The sequence below is a fragment of the Bombina bombina genome, chromosome 4 (genome assembly GCF_027579735.1).
Source record: "Bombina bombina isolate aBomBom1 chromosome 4, aBomBom1.pri, whole genome shotgun sequence".
NCBI lineage: Eukaryota > Metazoa > Chordata > Amphibia > Anura > Bombinatoridae > Bombina > Bombina bombina.
Genome location: NC_069502.1, coordinates 645,381,567 through 645,396,566, shown reverse-complemented (window position 1 = coordinate 645,396,566; position 15,000 = coordinate 645,381,567). Strand labels below are relative to the sequence as shown.

The following is a 15,000-nucleotide window of genomic DNA, read 5'->3' as shown; positions in this document are numbered from 1 at the left end:
ATTTTCCTGTTAGGCATGCTAGTATCAAAGTAATTGTAAAAAAGAAAATAGGTCATCTTGCTTCTAGGTTTGTGTGTTTTATATATTGTCACCATTGTAAGATTCATTATTCAAAGCCATTACTGATTTGCTATGTTGTGCAAAACCACCACTTTGGTATGTTATGTAATGCATACATTAACCATTATAGCTATTATAGTTAGAATAAGTCAGATTAACAGTCAATAATTTGATTTACTTCTATTATCAAATTTCCTTTGTTCCCATGATATTCTGTGTTGAAGAGATACCTAGGTAGGCATCTGGAGCACTTCATGGAAGGAAATAGTACTGCCATCTAGTGCTTTTACAAATGGATAACATTCTTGCAAAACTGCTGCCATATAGTGCTCCTGAAATATGCCAGCTCCTAAGCATACATCTTGCTTTTCAACAAAAGATACCAAGAGCATGAAGAAAATTTGATAATAGAAGTAAATTAGAAAGTTATTTAAAACTACATTCTCAATCTGAATCCTGAAAGAAAAATGTTGGGTTTTATATCCCTTTAAAACACAATTAGAACATTTTATTAAGAAGCGGTAATGGCAGGATATATAATTTCTTTGGGGGGGCGGCAGTGGCAAAACGTGTCTTTGAATGTGTAGCAAAAAATCCTAGCATGGTTCTGAGAAACACCACCCATTACATGGTCTGTAATTAAATTGATTTGTTATAAGTTCAAATGAAATCGTAGATATGCTGTTACTTTTAATACGTTCAGTCCTAAATGTTCAAATGGGAGAAGTTTCAAATGTATATTTGGCCACATTCATTATTGCTCTTCCCGTGCCTATTAGCTGAATAATGCCATTTGATGTGAACAGTGTATTTTGACAGATCTGTGTTTATTTATGTTCTTTTTATTTTTTAACATAGGCACTGTATATATATTTCTTAGTAATATTTTTATTCTGTCCTTTTTCTTCCCTGCAGAAATCCGTATGTATAAAGCTTTGATATGCATTACTAATGTTTTGTTGTACACCTTTGCATGTATTTAATGATATATCCATATGCTTATTTACTGTTTTTATGGTTTAACCATTTAATCTAGCAATAATATACCAAACTAACTGTTGTTTGTGTGTGAGTCTATATAGATATACTTTATGTATTAGCTATAAAAGATTAGCTTTTTTTCTGCCATAGACTGACTGTAAATGGTAAAAAAGTCATATGTGTACACAAATAATTTAGGAAAATTAGTCGGTTAATTAAAAAAAAAAAAGTGCAATAATATTTTATTATGAAAAGTAAAAATAATACATATGATCTCACTTTGATAGCAGCTAACATTATCTCTAAACAGTATAACTTCCTGCAGTTGCTTCTGTTTCAAAACCATGTAATGAGATTAGGGTTTAGATTTTTTTGTAAGGTCACATTGACTTACAGTATTACACCCATGCAAGACAACACAATACTTTTCTCTACTGATCTAACATAATCAGGGCCTGGGTGCCAGTAAAAAATAGTGTTATATGTAAAATCCTATTAATTCTATGTGACGGCTGAAGGAACCTTGCTAACAGGATTGAGCATGCACCTGTGTAAGTGAAGGTTAAGCCAAAATGTATTTTCTGCTATATAAAATGTTTTTCATTCACTTTATGAAAGATGGTCTTTTATTCATTTGGACATTTAGTGTTTTGTTCTACCATTTTGACCATGAGCTCGGCTCACCCCTTTTAACAACAGCTTACATTGGGCTAGATTACAAGTGGGGCGCTAATTTATTGCGCTCCCATTGCAAGTGGCTGGTTATTGCTAGCGCGAGATCCCTGTACATATTAGCGCTCCAAAAATTAACCATAGATCAGATATTTGGTTAATTTTCTAAATGGTCCCAAATTGTAGTTTGTTAAAATAAAACAATGAGTAGCATTTTTATTTAAATTAATGACTACATAAAGTAGTTATGAGGGGTTAAACTGAGCGGTTCAGGGGCGGTCTATGGGGAACTGTGTATTCTGTATAAATATCTATGTAAATGCTTATATACATATATATTTATGTGTTAATACATGTATATACACATATTAACACATACATATTTATATGTATATAAGCACTTATATATATATTTACAGGTAACACACACTGTTCCCATAGACTGCAACATGAAGACACTTTTCAGTGCCTGTTTTTTGTAACACCCCACACCCTCCAACTTTAGCACCTTATAACTGTTTTGTGCCGTTACTTTATTAAAAAATAAAGATGCTACCATTTTTATTTTTAATAAAGATTTCTGCACTGTATTTTGGGGCCAATTGGGGCACTTTTAAAAAATTAACCAGAGGTCTGACCTCGGGTTAATTTTTTGAGCGCCACTTAAAATGGCTGGTTATTTATTGCGCACCTGTAAATAGGTGAATTTGCCGGTTTCCAGGTGCGCAATAAAATAGCGCTGCACTTGTAATCTAGCCCTATATGTGTGCAATTACCTTTTGGTGCTCCAAAGCCATACCAATATGTATGTAGGTCTTTTTAAGGCATTTGAGCAGCTGCATTATCGGTATAGTGGACATGAGTGTTTGTTAGGCTATTGATGTCACTCATTTTTATTAGGGTAAAGGTGCTTATTAATTTTTTTACATTAATTTATTTAGCAAGCAGGTAGCTTTTGCATCTGTTTGGTGATGTTGCTTCCTAATATTATCCAATATAGGGCTTGTTTCCATTGAGCCGTGAAAAATGGAACCGTAAGCTACGGAAGTAACCGACAGCTAAAAGTAGTTTATGGCTCCATTTTAGTACCAGGTTTCCATTTAAATATTTTGCACATCACATGCAGTCGCCCTTTTAGTGTAGGTGTAAGTTAAAGGGACACTGAACCCAAATTTTTTTCTTTCGTGATTCAGATAGAGCATGCAATTTTAAGCAACTTTCTAATTTACTCCTATTATCAATTTTTCTTCGTTTTCTTGCTATCTTTATTTGAAGAAGAAGGCATCTAAGCTTTTTTTGGGGTTCAGAACTCTGGACAGCACTTTTTTATTGGTGGATGAATGTATCCACCAATCAGCAAGGACAACCCAGGTTGTTCACCAAAAACGGGCCGGCATCTGAACTTACATTCTTGCATTTAAAATAAAGATACCAAGAGAATGAAGAAAATTTGATAATAGGAGTAAATTAGAAAGTTGCTTAAAATGTCATGCTCTATCTGAATCATGAAAGAAAACATTTGGATACAGTGTCCCTTTAACGTTCTATCCAATGTCGGATTTCTTGAAAATCAATTTGTTGCTATGGTAACCCGACCTTACACTATACAATTTACGTTTAACGTCTGTGCTCCTTACTTGTGATCACCTCAAAAAAGAAACAAAAACAAATATACACTTATTTATAATACATATTTTTTAAATATAAGCAAATACAATTTTTTATTATAAGTATATTTTTTACTTTATTTTTATATCTAGAGGCCTATTTATCAAATGTCTGTTGGACCTTATTCCGACAGTGCGGATCAGGTCCGACAGACATCACTGAATGCGGAGAGCAATACGCTCTCCGTATTCAGCATAGCACCAGCAGCTCTTGTGAGCTGCTGGTGCAATGCCGCCCCCTGCAGATTCGCAGCCAATCAGCCGCCAGCAGGTGGTGTCAATCAACCCGATCATACTCGATCGGGTTGAGTTGTGGCGATGTCTGTCCGCCTCATCAGAGAAGGCGGATAGGTTATGGAGCAGCGGTCTTTAGACAGCTGCTGCATAACTGCTGTTTCTGGCGAGCCTGAAGACTCGCCAGAAACACGGGCTCACAAGCTACATATGGAGCTTGATAAATGGGCCTCTTAATGTGTATTTCTGCCCTAGGCATAGGTCTTGATTGAATTTTGTAGATATGTGCTTGCATATAATTTTATATATAAATACATACTATTTCCATAAGAGCATAAGTGCAACTATTCCTATACACGGAACAAGAATAAATATTGCATAATATAACTTTTTTCTACATTGAAACACATACATTATTTGCAAGTTTTAAAATTTCAATGGGAAATAGGTCTCAAAAAGCAAAATTTTCCTCTTTTACATCTAGTTGAGCCGGGTGTAATTTTTTTTCAATGTATCGCAGCCACCGACAGTGTATTAATGGTTTGCACTTTCATTGAAAATCTAGTATCGCTTAACGGCTTCTAATACTTCTTATGGGATGCAAAAATAATTATTTGGCAACCGGACCCTTGCTGCCAATATTTAGGTATAACGCACCATCAGAAGCAGTCGATAAACAAAATAGTTTCCGACAGGAATTTTTAATTACGGCTCAATGGACACGAGCCTATAGTGAGTAGTTAAAGTACTATGAATAACACTGCAACATTCCAAAATATTTAGTTGTGCTCAGTAATAATTTCAAAATTGTTGTCCTGTGATTATCAAGACCTTAAAACTGTGGAATTTGATAAGTGAAAAATGGTCTTGTCAATGTATTGTTAAGCATTGAGAATTTGGAATAATCAGCCAAACAGGACTGGCACATGTAAAGGTATAGGACCATATTTTTTTTTTGCCAAATAGATAGTGAATAAAACGCCCAAATAAACTATGAAAATGGCTGACTGAGACTGCATCATCTTGGAAAATAATTCAACTACAACCATTAACATGCCAATAATTATCAACAGATACCTTGCGTTACACCCCGTAATTTCATATTAAAGGTACATGAAACCAAACTCTTCTCGTTCCTGATTCAGATAGAGCGTGTCATTTTAAACAACATTCAAATTTACTTCATTAGTAGTTAATTTAATTTGCTCTCTTGACATCCTTTGTTGAAAATGATACCTAGGTAGACTCAGAAGCTGCTGATTGGTGGCTGCGCATAATATGCTTCATTTTATTTGCTCACTCAGTGAATTCAGCTAGCTAGTAGTACATTGCTTCTTAAACAAATGATACCAGGCCCTTTAACCTTCTACTCTGTATGTAGATATTGTTTTATGTCAATAATAAACTTCAAACTAATGTAGCACTTTTCATATTATGAAAGCATCCTAAACAGACATTATGTCCTTTTGTCTATATAGTAAAATTACAGCAACATATTTAATCATGAAAACTCAGTACAGCAATGAAGGAAACAATATAAGCATAGAATTGTTCCAAATATTATTTTAGCATACGACCTGAAGGGCTGCTGAAACACATTTATGATCAGATTGATTGCGCTCTGGTTTATAATACAGGAACACGAACAGAACAACTTTACTTTGCTCAAAATTACTATAATAGTTTAGCAGATAGGACACAAAATGCCCCTTTTTGGAGAAAATGGATGCGCTAGACGAATTTAAACGTACGTGCATTTGCAAAATGTTTTTTATTGAAAATCAGAAGCTGTATTGTTATAATGCTTCTCTATGTATGTACTGTAGTAGTAGGCATAGATGTCAAACACAGATATTATATTCATTCTGCATCTGTTTGCATCAGATGACACATTTTTCTTTTCAAGCAATGATAATGGCAGATAACAATATCAAAGCAGGATATAATAGATGTTTTGTGAAAACCTACCATGCTTTTCCAGCAATAGATGCATCCTTTAAACATTTGCATAGGACTTATTTTGCACATAAAATAATATATGTTTATTAAATGCATCTATACTCTTTGTTAACATTATTTCTATTTAAAACATAATGAATACCCTTTTAAATGAAACTTTTACATTGTTTACCTATAATTATTTATAAACAATGAGCTGAAAAACTTTCTGAGAATTGCCCAAAACAATTACAGTGCTGAAATATTTTCAATTTGCTGTTGCATTTCATTTCTAAAGACTGATTTGTGTAAATGTGAATCAAGCTTTTATTGTCTGGTTTGAAAATCTGATATTTTTATAGACAAGAGTTAAAGAAGTAGTACCCAGGTAGAAACACCATGTACAAAAAAAATACAGCATATAAATAATCACTTAAATTCAAGTGTTTAAACCAAAATTTAAATTAGCCAATTTTTAAACATCCATTTTAAATCTCATTCCTAAAAGATCAATTCTAAGACTAAATTGTGTAGGGATACTATCGCCTCCCTCTCATTTAGATCTTGCCGCATCTTGTCCTTTTTTCCAGTGCACACTGTAAGACACAAGGGGTACTACACATGATGCCCCTTTAGGAAACAAGCACTTGATACTCTACAAAATCCTGTTAACCCCTTAAGGACAAGGCCATTTTGCAATTTCTTTCCCTTTTGGACCAGGGCTATTTTTACATTTCTGCTGTGTTTGTGTTTAGCTGTAATTTTCCTCTTACTCATTTACTGTACCCACACATATTATATACTGTTTTTCTCGCCATTAAATGGACTTTCTAAATATACCATTATTTTCATCATATCTTATAATTTACCATAAAAAATATATAAAATATGATGAAAAAAACACACTTTTTCTAACTTTGACCCCCAAAATGTGTTGCACATCTACAACCAGCAAAAAACACCCATGCTAAATAGTTTCCAAATTTTGTCCTAAGTTTAGAAATACCCAATGTTTACATGTTCTTTGCTTTTTTTGCAAGTTATAGGGCAATAAATACAAGTAGCACTTTGCTATTTCCAAACCATTCTTTTCTTCAAAATTAGCGATAGTTACATTGGAACACTGATATCTGTCAGGAATCCCTGAATATCCCTTGACATGTATATATTTTTTTTTTAGTAGACAACCCAAAGAATTGATCTAGGCCCATTTTGGTATATGCGATCAAATAAAAAAATCGTTCACTTTTTCACAAACTTTTTCACAAATATAAGGTTTCTCACTGAAATTATTTACAAACAGCTTGTGCAATTATGGTTGTAAATGCTTCTCTGTGATCCCCTTTGTTAAGAAATAGCAGACATATATAGCTTTGGCGTTGCTTTTTGGTAATTAGAAGGCCGCCAAATGCTGCTGAGCACCACATTTTTATTAGGCCCAGCAGTGAAGGGGTTAATTAGGTAGCTTGTAGGGAGCTTGTAGGGTTAATTTAAGCTTTAGGGTAGCATAGTAGACAACCCAAAGTATTGATCTAGGCCCATTTTGATATATTTCATGCCACCATTTCTCCGCCAAATGCGATCAAATAAAAAAAATCGTTAACTTTTTCACTAACTTTGGGTTTCTCACTGAAATTATTTACAAACAGCTTGTGCAATTATGGCACACATGGTTGTAAATGCTTCTCTGGAATCCCCTTTGTTCAGAAATAGCAGACATATATGGCATTGGCATTGCTTTTTGGTAATTAGAAGGCCGCTAAATGCCGCTGCGCTCCAAACTTGTATTATGCCCAGCAGTGACGGTGTTAATTAGGTAGCTTGTAGGGCGCTTGAAGGGTTACTTTTAGCTTTAGTATAGAGATCAGCCTCCCACCTAACACATCCCACCCCCTTATCCCTCCCAAACAGCTCTCTTCCCTCCCCCACCCAACAATTGTCCCCGCCATCTTAAGTACTGTCTGCCAGTACTAAAATAAAAGGGTTTTTCTATTGGGTTGATTGCTGTACGCCACTCAGAGGCACCAGATCCAGTTAAGGAGCAGGGGTCTTAAGACCGCTGCTTCTTAACTGCTGTTTCCAGCGAGCCTGAAGGCTCGCGATTAAACAGGGCGAGTTAGCCCCATTTGGGGCATAGTAAATCGGCCCCTTTGTATCTAAGCTTCTGCAGACTGCCCTCATATTTCAGTTATTTTGCCAGACTTGCATTTTAGCCAGTCAGTGCTGACTCATAAATAACTCCACGGGAAGGAGCACAATGTTATCTATATGGCACACTTGAACTAGCACTGTCTATCTGTTAAAAACTGTAAAAATACACTGAGATAAGAGGCGGCCTTTAACATATGAGCCTACCTAGGTTTAGCTTTTAATAAAGAATGCCAAGAGAACAAAGCAATTTTGATTTCAAAGTAATTCAGAAAGTTGTTTAAAACTTCATGCCCTATCTAAATCATGAAAGTTTTATTTTGACTAGACAGTCCCTTGAATACAATTGGCATTATTCAATGTCTACAAAATATAACACCACTATTGGATGCTATTACTATTTCCCTTGTCAAGCACAACTCTGTTCCCTGAAAATATCTTTACTGTAGATGATCTAATCCTCACACCAACCCTTTAAGACAAAAAAATTGAAGCCATACTTGACTCTATGAGGCCTATCTATCAAGCTCCGAATGGAGCTTGAAGGGCCGTGTTTATGGCGAGTCTTCAGACTCGCCAGGAACGCAAGTTATGGAGCAGCGGTCTAAAGACCGCTGCTCCATAACCCTGTCCACCTCATTAGATCGGGTTGATTGACATCTCCCTGCAGCAGCTCTTGTGAGCTGCTCGTGCAATGCTGAATACGGAGAGCGTATTGCTGTCCGCATTCAGCGATGTCTTGCGGACCTGATCCGCACTGTCGGATCAGGTCCGCAAGACCTTTTTTAAATTGGCCTCTATGACTAACTATCTATATCCATGCTCTTTACCCTTCCACACACACCTGTGTCAAGTCCTTACCTTTCTAAAACCAAACAACAACTCCCACTTGACTATTGAAACACCTCTTTTAATTGCTTTATACTCTCGTTTCACTGACTTTTCATACCAAGCATTATAAAGTTTAAACTCCTTACCTCAGCTTAAAAAGTTATAACTAAATTGTCACTAAATTCAGTAGTTCGCTGAAACCTACAATTTGCCATAAACAACACTGATGCTAAATAATCTAACTGCCAATGCCTTTTTTTCATCTGTAATAATCTTCATCCTATTTTACTTATGATCAGACCAATAAGTAGTCCTATCATCATTGGTGAAACATTAACTCCTTTTTATTAAGTATTAATATAGTAATATTTGTTCTATTTTGTTTACATCATTTATTTAATGTGCCCGGTATATAAATTATTAATATGGTTTACTGTGTAAATAAAACAGAATAACTTACAATAATTGTTAATTTTACACATATCATACAGTTTTATACATTGTATTTTGCTTTAAGGGTATATGGTGTGCACTGGGCAGTATGTCATAAGTTTACCATTTTCTCTTGTTTTGTACAAAAGTAACAGATGCAGATGACAAAGTAAAAACCCTTGAAAAGGAGGCAGATCGTTTATTGGACAAGCTTAAACCTATAAAGGAGTTGCAAGAAAATCTTGGGAAAAATATCTCTCAGATAAAGGAGCTGATCAATCAAGCACGCAAGCAAGCCAATTCTGTAAGACAATCAACTTTTTAATTACATAAATAAAACATAGCAGGATATTTTTCATGTCCATGTCACAGAATTTTTCTAATATATTTTAAAAACAGCTATAAAAAAGTAGGAGTAAGGCCTGATATGCTAAAGCTCTCTTATGAGAGATTATATAAGAAGAAATATCAGTATTACAAGGCCCTTTACAGGATTTTGGAAAGTCATATGTTGTTTTGCCAGCAAGATCATTACAAAATATACAATGCACTTATTATGCTAATAGAAAAAAAGACATGTATATATAACTAGAAGCAAATACAAGTTAAAGTTTGCTGAAAACACCATTATTTGATTTCTATATGCTTAAAAAGTTTGTTATCAGTGCTGGGTGACCTCTGTCGCATTCACTCTTCCGGTGATATGATCTCTACAAGAGGGCTATCTTTATTTCTATGGGAGGCAGCGGGAATACTTACTGGGACTTCTAGGTTCCACTACCTTTTTTAAAGAATCAAGAGAGTTCTGACCATGTGAGGTTTGATGTGATATTTCACTCCAGGCTGGCAACTTTTCGTTAATCAAGACATAAATGTGCTATACTGTTACCTTTTTTGCTAAATCCAAAGTGATTAATAGTTAGTGTATCTAACTTATTCTTAGTATATAATAAAAATGAATGAATTTTGTAACCTGGAATTGATACAGAATGGACAAATCTGGTAAGTTACTAATAATATTCATAATAGTTTAACATTAGAAACATTTCCAAAAATTGTTTTGTGTCCTGGTTGTCTTTTTTTTTTCACTTTTTGACTATAACTTTCCTCATTTCGTCAGACTTTAACAGAACAAACTATGTAATTCTATTCAAGCTATTTTTATTTGTATCTTTAATATACTGTTTTACATTAATATTCATTTTAAACTGTCAACTGTATGGCTGCAGTAAACAACTTTTAAATAGATATTTATTTATTTATTTAAACCTCTTAATTGTTTAAAATAAATCTAATTTACTTATAAAGTACAGTATATGTGAAATTTTACTTTGTAATATACTTTATGGTCTTCCTTTTTTGGTTAATATTACAATTTAAGGTACTTAAAGGAACATAATACACATATGCTAAATCAGTTGAAAGTGATGCAGCATAACTGTAAAAAGCTGACAGTAAGATATCACCTAAGCATCCCTATGTAAAAAAGGAAGATATTGTACCTCAGCAGAGTAAGTGCTGTTTAAAAAGTTATCTTTAAGTTGCTGTTCAGCTGCAGGTAAAAAAAAAAAAAAAAAGAAAAGAAATGAACTGCAGTCAATCAGCATCAACAGTGCTGAGTTCATGAACTCTTTTACTGTGATCTCATGAGATTTGACTTAACTCTCATGAGATTTCATAGTAAATTTCCTTAAACTGAATAGGGAAATAACACGAGTGTGCATGAGGCTCACTCCCTTGCCTGTCCCGGGACAGACATACTGATTTGCTGCTTAAAGTTACAAGTTAAATGTATTGATTATGTCAGTTTTTATTGTCATTTCAAACTCAAAATTTTAGCTACATCGGTTAATTTCAAGAGCTTTTTCCAAACACCCTAAAAAAAATTAAAGGGACAGTCTAGTCCAAAATAAACTTTCATGATTCAGATAGAGAATGTCATTTTAAACAATTTTCCAATTTACTTTTATCACCAATTTTGCTTTGTTCTCTTGGTATTCTTAGTTGAAAGCTAAACCTAGGAGGTTCATATGCTAATTTCTAAGCCCTTGAAGGACGCCTCTTCTCTCAGGGTATTTTGACAGTTTTTCACCACTAGAGGGTGTTAGTTCATGTGTGTCATATAGATAACAATGTGCTCACGCACATGGAGTTTAGGTGAGCCAGCTCTAATTGGCTAAAATGGATGTCTGTCAAAAGAACTGAAATAAGGGGGCAGTTTGCAGAGGCTTAGATACAAGGTAATCACAGAGGTAAAAATGTTATTTATATAACTGTGTTGGTTGTGCAAAACTAGGGAATGGGTAATAAAGGGATTATCTATCTTTTTAAACAATACAAATTCTGGTGTAGACTGTCCCTTTAAGTTGGAGGGGCTTGTCATAGTTTTTTTCCACAGGGTTTTTTGTTGTTGTTTTCATTGTTTCCACATAGTAACTATATTTGTATTAAAATTTTCCTTAGCAAACGAGTTATGAATTAGAGAAGGACACTAATGGGGTGAATATAAAATAATACCTAGTTGCATTAATTATTTGTAAAATCTATTAAGAAAGCTGAGACCTCTGTCAGTTTTAAACATGCACAAATAGCTTATGTCTTGCTAGTTAGACTCCCTAAATGATTTATGTCATATAAGTGTTATTTTAGAAAAATAGTCATATGAGTAACCAAAATATGAATAATAATCAGCAGTATTGGAATCACTTTTCAAGAGTTAATGTTGTGGTACATGAATTTAATCAGTAGTCAGTAAGGCTTGACATGAACTTTAAAAAAAAAATGTGAACTGTAGAAATTGGAACAAATCAAAAAAAATAATTATCTGGCAGATGGAAAAACGTTGAAAAGTTCTTTAGGAGTTCTGACATCTTGAATTGTGTTAGAAGTGTTAGGTACACCATCATACATATAGGAATGAAAGATTTGATTTATCTCAGTGATTATATTTAATGTCTGTAACTAAAATGGAATGGACGTGGACAGCTACAAAGAAAGAATATTAATAAAATGAAGAATAATTCTGATTTAGAATCTTTATTTGTGTAGGTTAATGTCATTAGGTATGATCTCTCTGGCAGGTGATGAGTTAATAGGGAAAGTTCATAATAAATCATAATCAAATCATCAAAGAAATTACTGCAAATAATTTCATCTCAAGGACATTTTTACTGTCTCTGAAGTAATAGTCTCATTTCTCATGGTTTTTAATGCCGATCAGCCCCCTGTAAATTATATTATTTACAGTTATTTATAGGCCTATCCTCAAACATACCACATGCCAGTTGCAAATAAGCCTCTGAAAAGTTTCATATGCTTTAGCTTTATTATTTATTAGATGCCCTAATAATCCTTTCCAGTCTTAAACATATGTATCCTATATATCATGCAGTTAAACTGTAATCAGCTATGGCAGGCATTCCAATCAATTTACACCCGTGAAGTACTTCTCGGTTCATACTCACCTTGAGCATGCTGCTAATGCATACATATATATATATATATATATATATATATATATATATCTTTATTTATTTTTAAAGCTGAAAACATTTTCCCCCCACAAAACAGAGTGACTAAATTGTATACTTATGTCAGCACATTATCTTTGAAACTACAAGCTATACCAGTATAATAAACAAAATAGTAGTTACAAATCATTCATGCAATTTCTAAAATGTGTGTACTATAAACACGGTTTTCATTTAGTTTATGCGTTAGATTTAACAAAGCCTTTAGCTGCAATAATACAGTATGGGCTGCAATTATACTTTAATGCAACACCAGTACAAATATACTTACTGTGCTAGAATGTGGGAGCAAATGTTTAATTTGCATTCAATAGCCTTTGACAAGGATAGGATATTACTACTATTTCTAAAATTGTTCATATTGCAACTAATGATCTACGAGATATTATAAATAGTTCAAGTTCTGTTGAATGATATTGGTAGGAACAGATGACCTAACCAGTCAATTTAAGAAAAGTTCCTTACAGACCCGTGATCTGAGTATGCAGAATATCAACAATGGCCCATTTGTTTTACCGGAATATGAAAGCTTAATTTTTGGCTGCTTTCTCTGATCCAAATACAAGTCCGGGTTTGGCGTCTCCTTCGCCGACACTGTTCCGACCATGACATTTATTGGTCACGGGTATAGTATCCTCCAATAGGGTAATCAGATTACCGGTATTTCCAATCGGGCTTGTATTTCAAAACTTTTGTATCTGTTGTATGTTATATTTTAACAATTGGTGCTTCTCATCTATAGATATTCAGAGCGCTCATGAGTTATCTATTTCAGGGTTGGTAAGCAGTTGACAGTATAAAGTTCCTCTGTTCCGTCACAATTAAGTGCAGGACTTTACTCTGGCTAGCACAGGCGGCTCATCTACAGGTTTCAGCATGTAGCTTTTTTCAAGATGAGCCTGTGTAGTCTTCTCATGTGTTTTATATTTTTAAAGGGACAGTTGACTTCTTTAAAGGGACAGTCATTTTATACACAGTACAAATAAATATAAATAAATATTAACATATCATGTTCTCAAACTTTCTTAAGGAAATGCATCTTAATTAGCGGACATTTAGGAGATACTTATTTGTATTAACTTTTAACCATAATACAAAAAACAATCCATGGGCTAAAATAGAATTAAACCGAACACATATTCTAAAATCCCTCACTATACTTTCTATTAGTATTATGTTCATCTATCTTCCTTAAAGTAGTTAAAAAAAATAAAAATAGTTTAAAACCATGTACATGTTAAAATATCTGTAGAGAGCTATAAATTATTTCTAAAAATGTTTCTAAAGATATATATGATAAATATATGGCTTAAAATGGGATTATAAAATGGAAGGGAAATCTATAGGATGCATTAAGAATGTATTTAGTCAAGGTTAGATTACAGAAATAAAACATATTGTGGGAGTAAAATAAATGGGTTTAAATCTAACTCTGCATTCAGTTCTAGGGGGTCTAATGTTTTGAAATTAAATATTAGTTCTGCTTCAGTTTTCAATAATCTTTTGTTAAGATCCCCTCCCCTCCAGTTTGTTTAATTTTCCTTATACCCCAATATTTTAACCCTTTGGGGTTTCTTTAAAACGCTTGGAGAGAAGGTGTCCCTCAAAATCATATTCAATGTTCAAGAGGTGCTCCCTAATTCTATCTTTCAAGGGGCAGGAGGTCTCTCCTAAATATTGTTTTTGGCATGGGCATTGTATTAAATATACCACGTTTATGTCTGAGCATCTGATTACATCTTTAATTTTACATTCTTTATTGGCTACAGTCGAATTTACACTTTTTGTTTTGTGGCTAAATTTACATGTTTTACAAATTAAGCATGGAAAATAACCTTCCACTCTATTGCCCCTCAAGTCGGTACTCTGTTCTCTCTTTTTTCAGGTGAAAGTGCTTGGTGCTAAAATACTTTTTAGATTTCTTGCTTTATTAAAAGCTACCTTAGGTTTATCTGTTAGTAATTTTCCAATAAAGGGATCACATTGCAATAGGTGCCAATGTTTATTTAGGATTCCTCTCAATTTTCTATGATGTATGCTGTAATCGGTGATGAATGGTATATCTGATCTATCATCAGTTTTGTCTTTAACTTTCTTTATCTCCAACAATTCATTCTGTCCCCTTTTTCTCGCATCCATTTTGGCTTCATTAACCATTTTCATTTCGTATCCTCTTTTTTTGAGTTTACCTTCCAGGAGTGTAGCTTGATTATCAAAATCTTCTAGTTTCGTATTCCAGTAAAACAAATGGGCCATTGTTGATATTCTGCATACTTAGACCACGGGTCTGTAAGGAACTTTTCTTAAATTGACTGGTTAGGTCACCTATTCCTACCAATATTATTGAACAGAACTTGAACTATTTATAATATATCGTAGATCAATAATCTGTCTTTTCTTCATCTCTACAGTATCCTACATGTTTTCTATTAAAGGGATACTCAACACCAGAATTTTTGTTGTTTAAAAAGAAAGATAATCCCTTTATTACTCATTCCCCAGTTTTG

General features: G+C 33.8%; 1 protein-coding gene across 6 annotated transcripts in view; it reads left to right on the top strand.

The window, feature by feature from the left end:
- The window catches only part of LAMA2 (laminin subunit alpha 2), a 1,406,020-nt gene that overhangs the window by 1,192,351 nt on the left and 198,669 nt on the right, over window positions 1-15,000 (top strand). For all 6 annotated transcript variants that reach the window (XM_053710700.1, XM_053710701.1, XM_053710696.1 and 3 more), the window contains one exon: window positions 9,113-9,267. In XM_053710700.1, coding sequence (XP_053566675.1) covers window positions 9,113-9,267 — 155 coding nt within the window. The remainder of the gene's footprint in view (window positions 1-9,112; window positions 9,268-15,000) is intronic.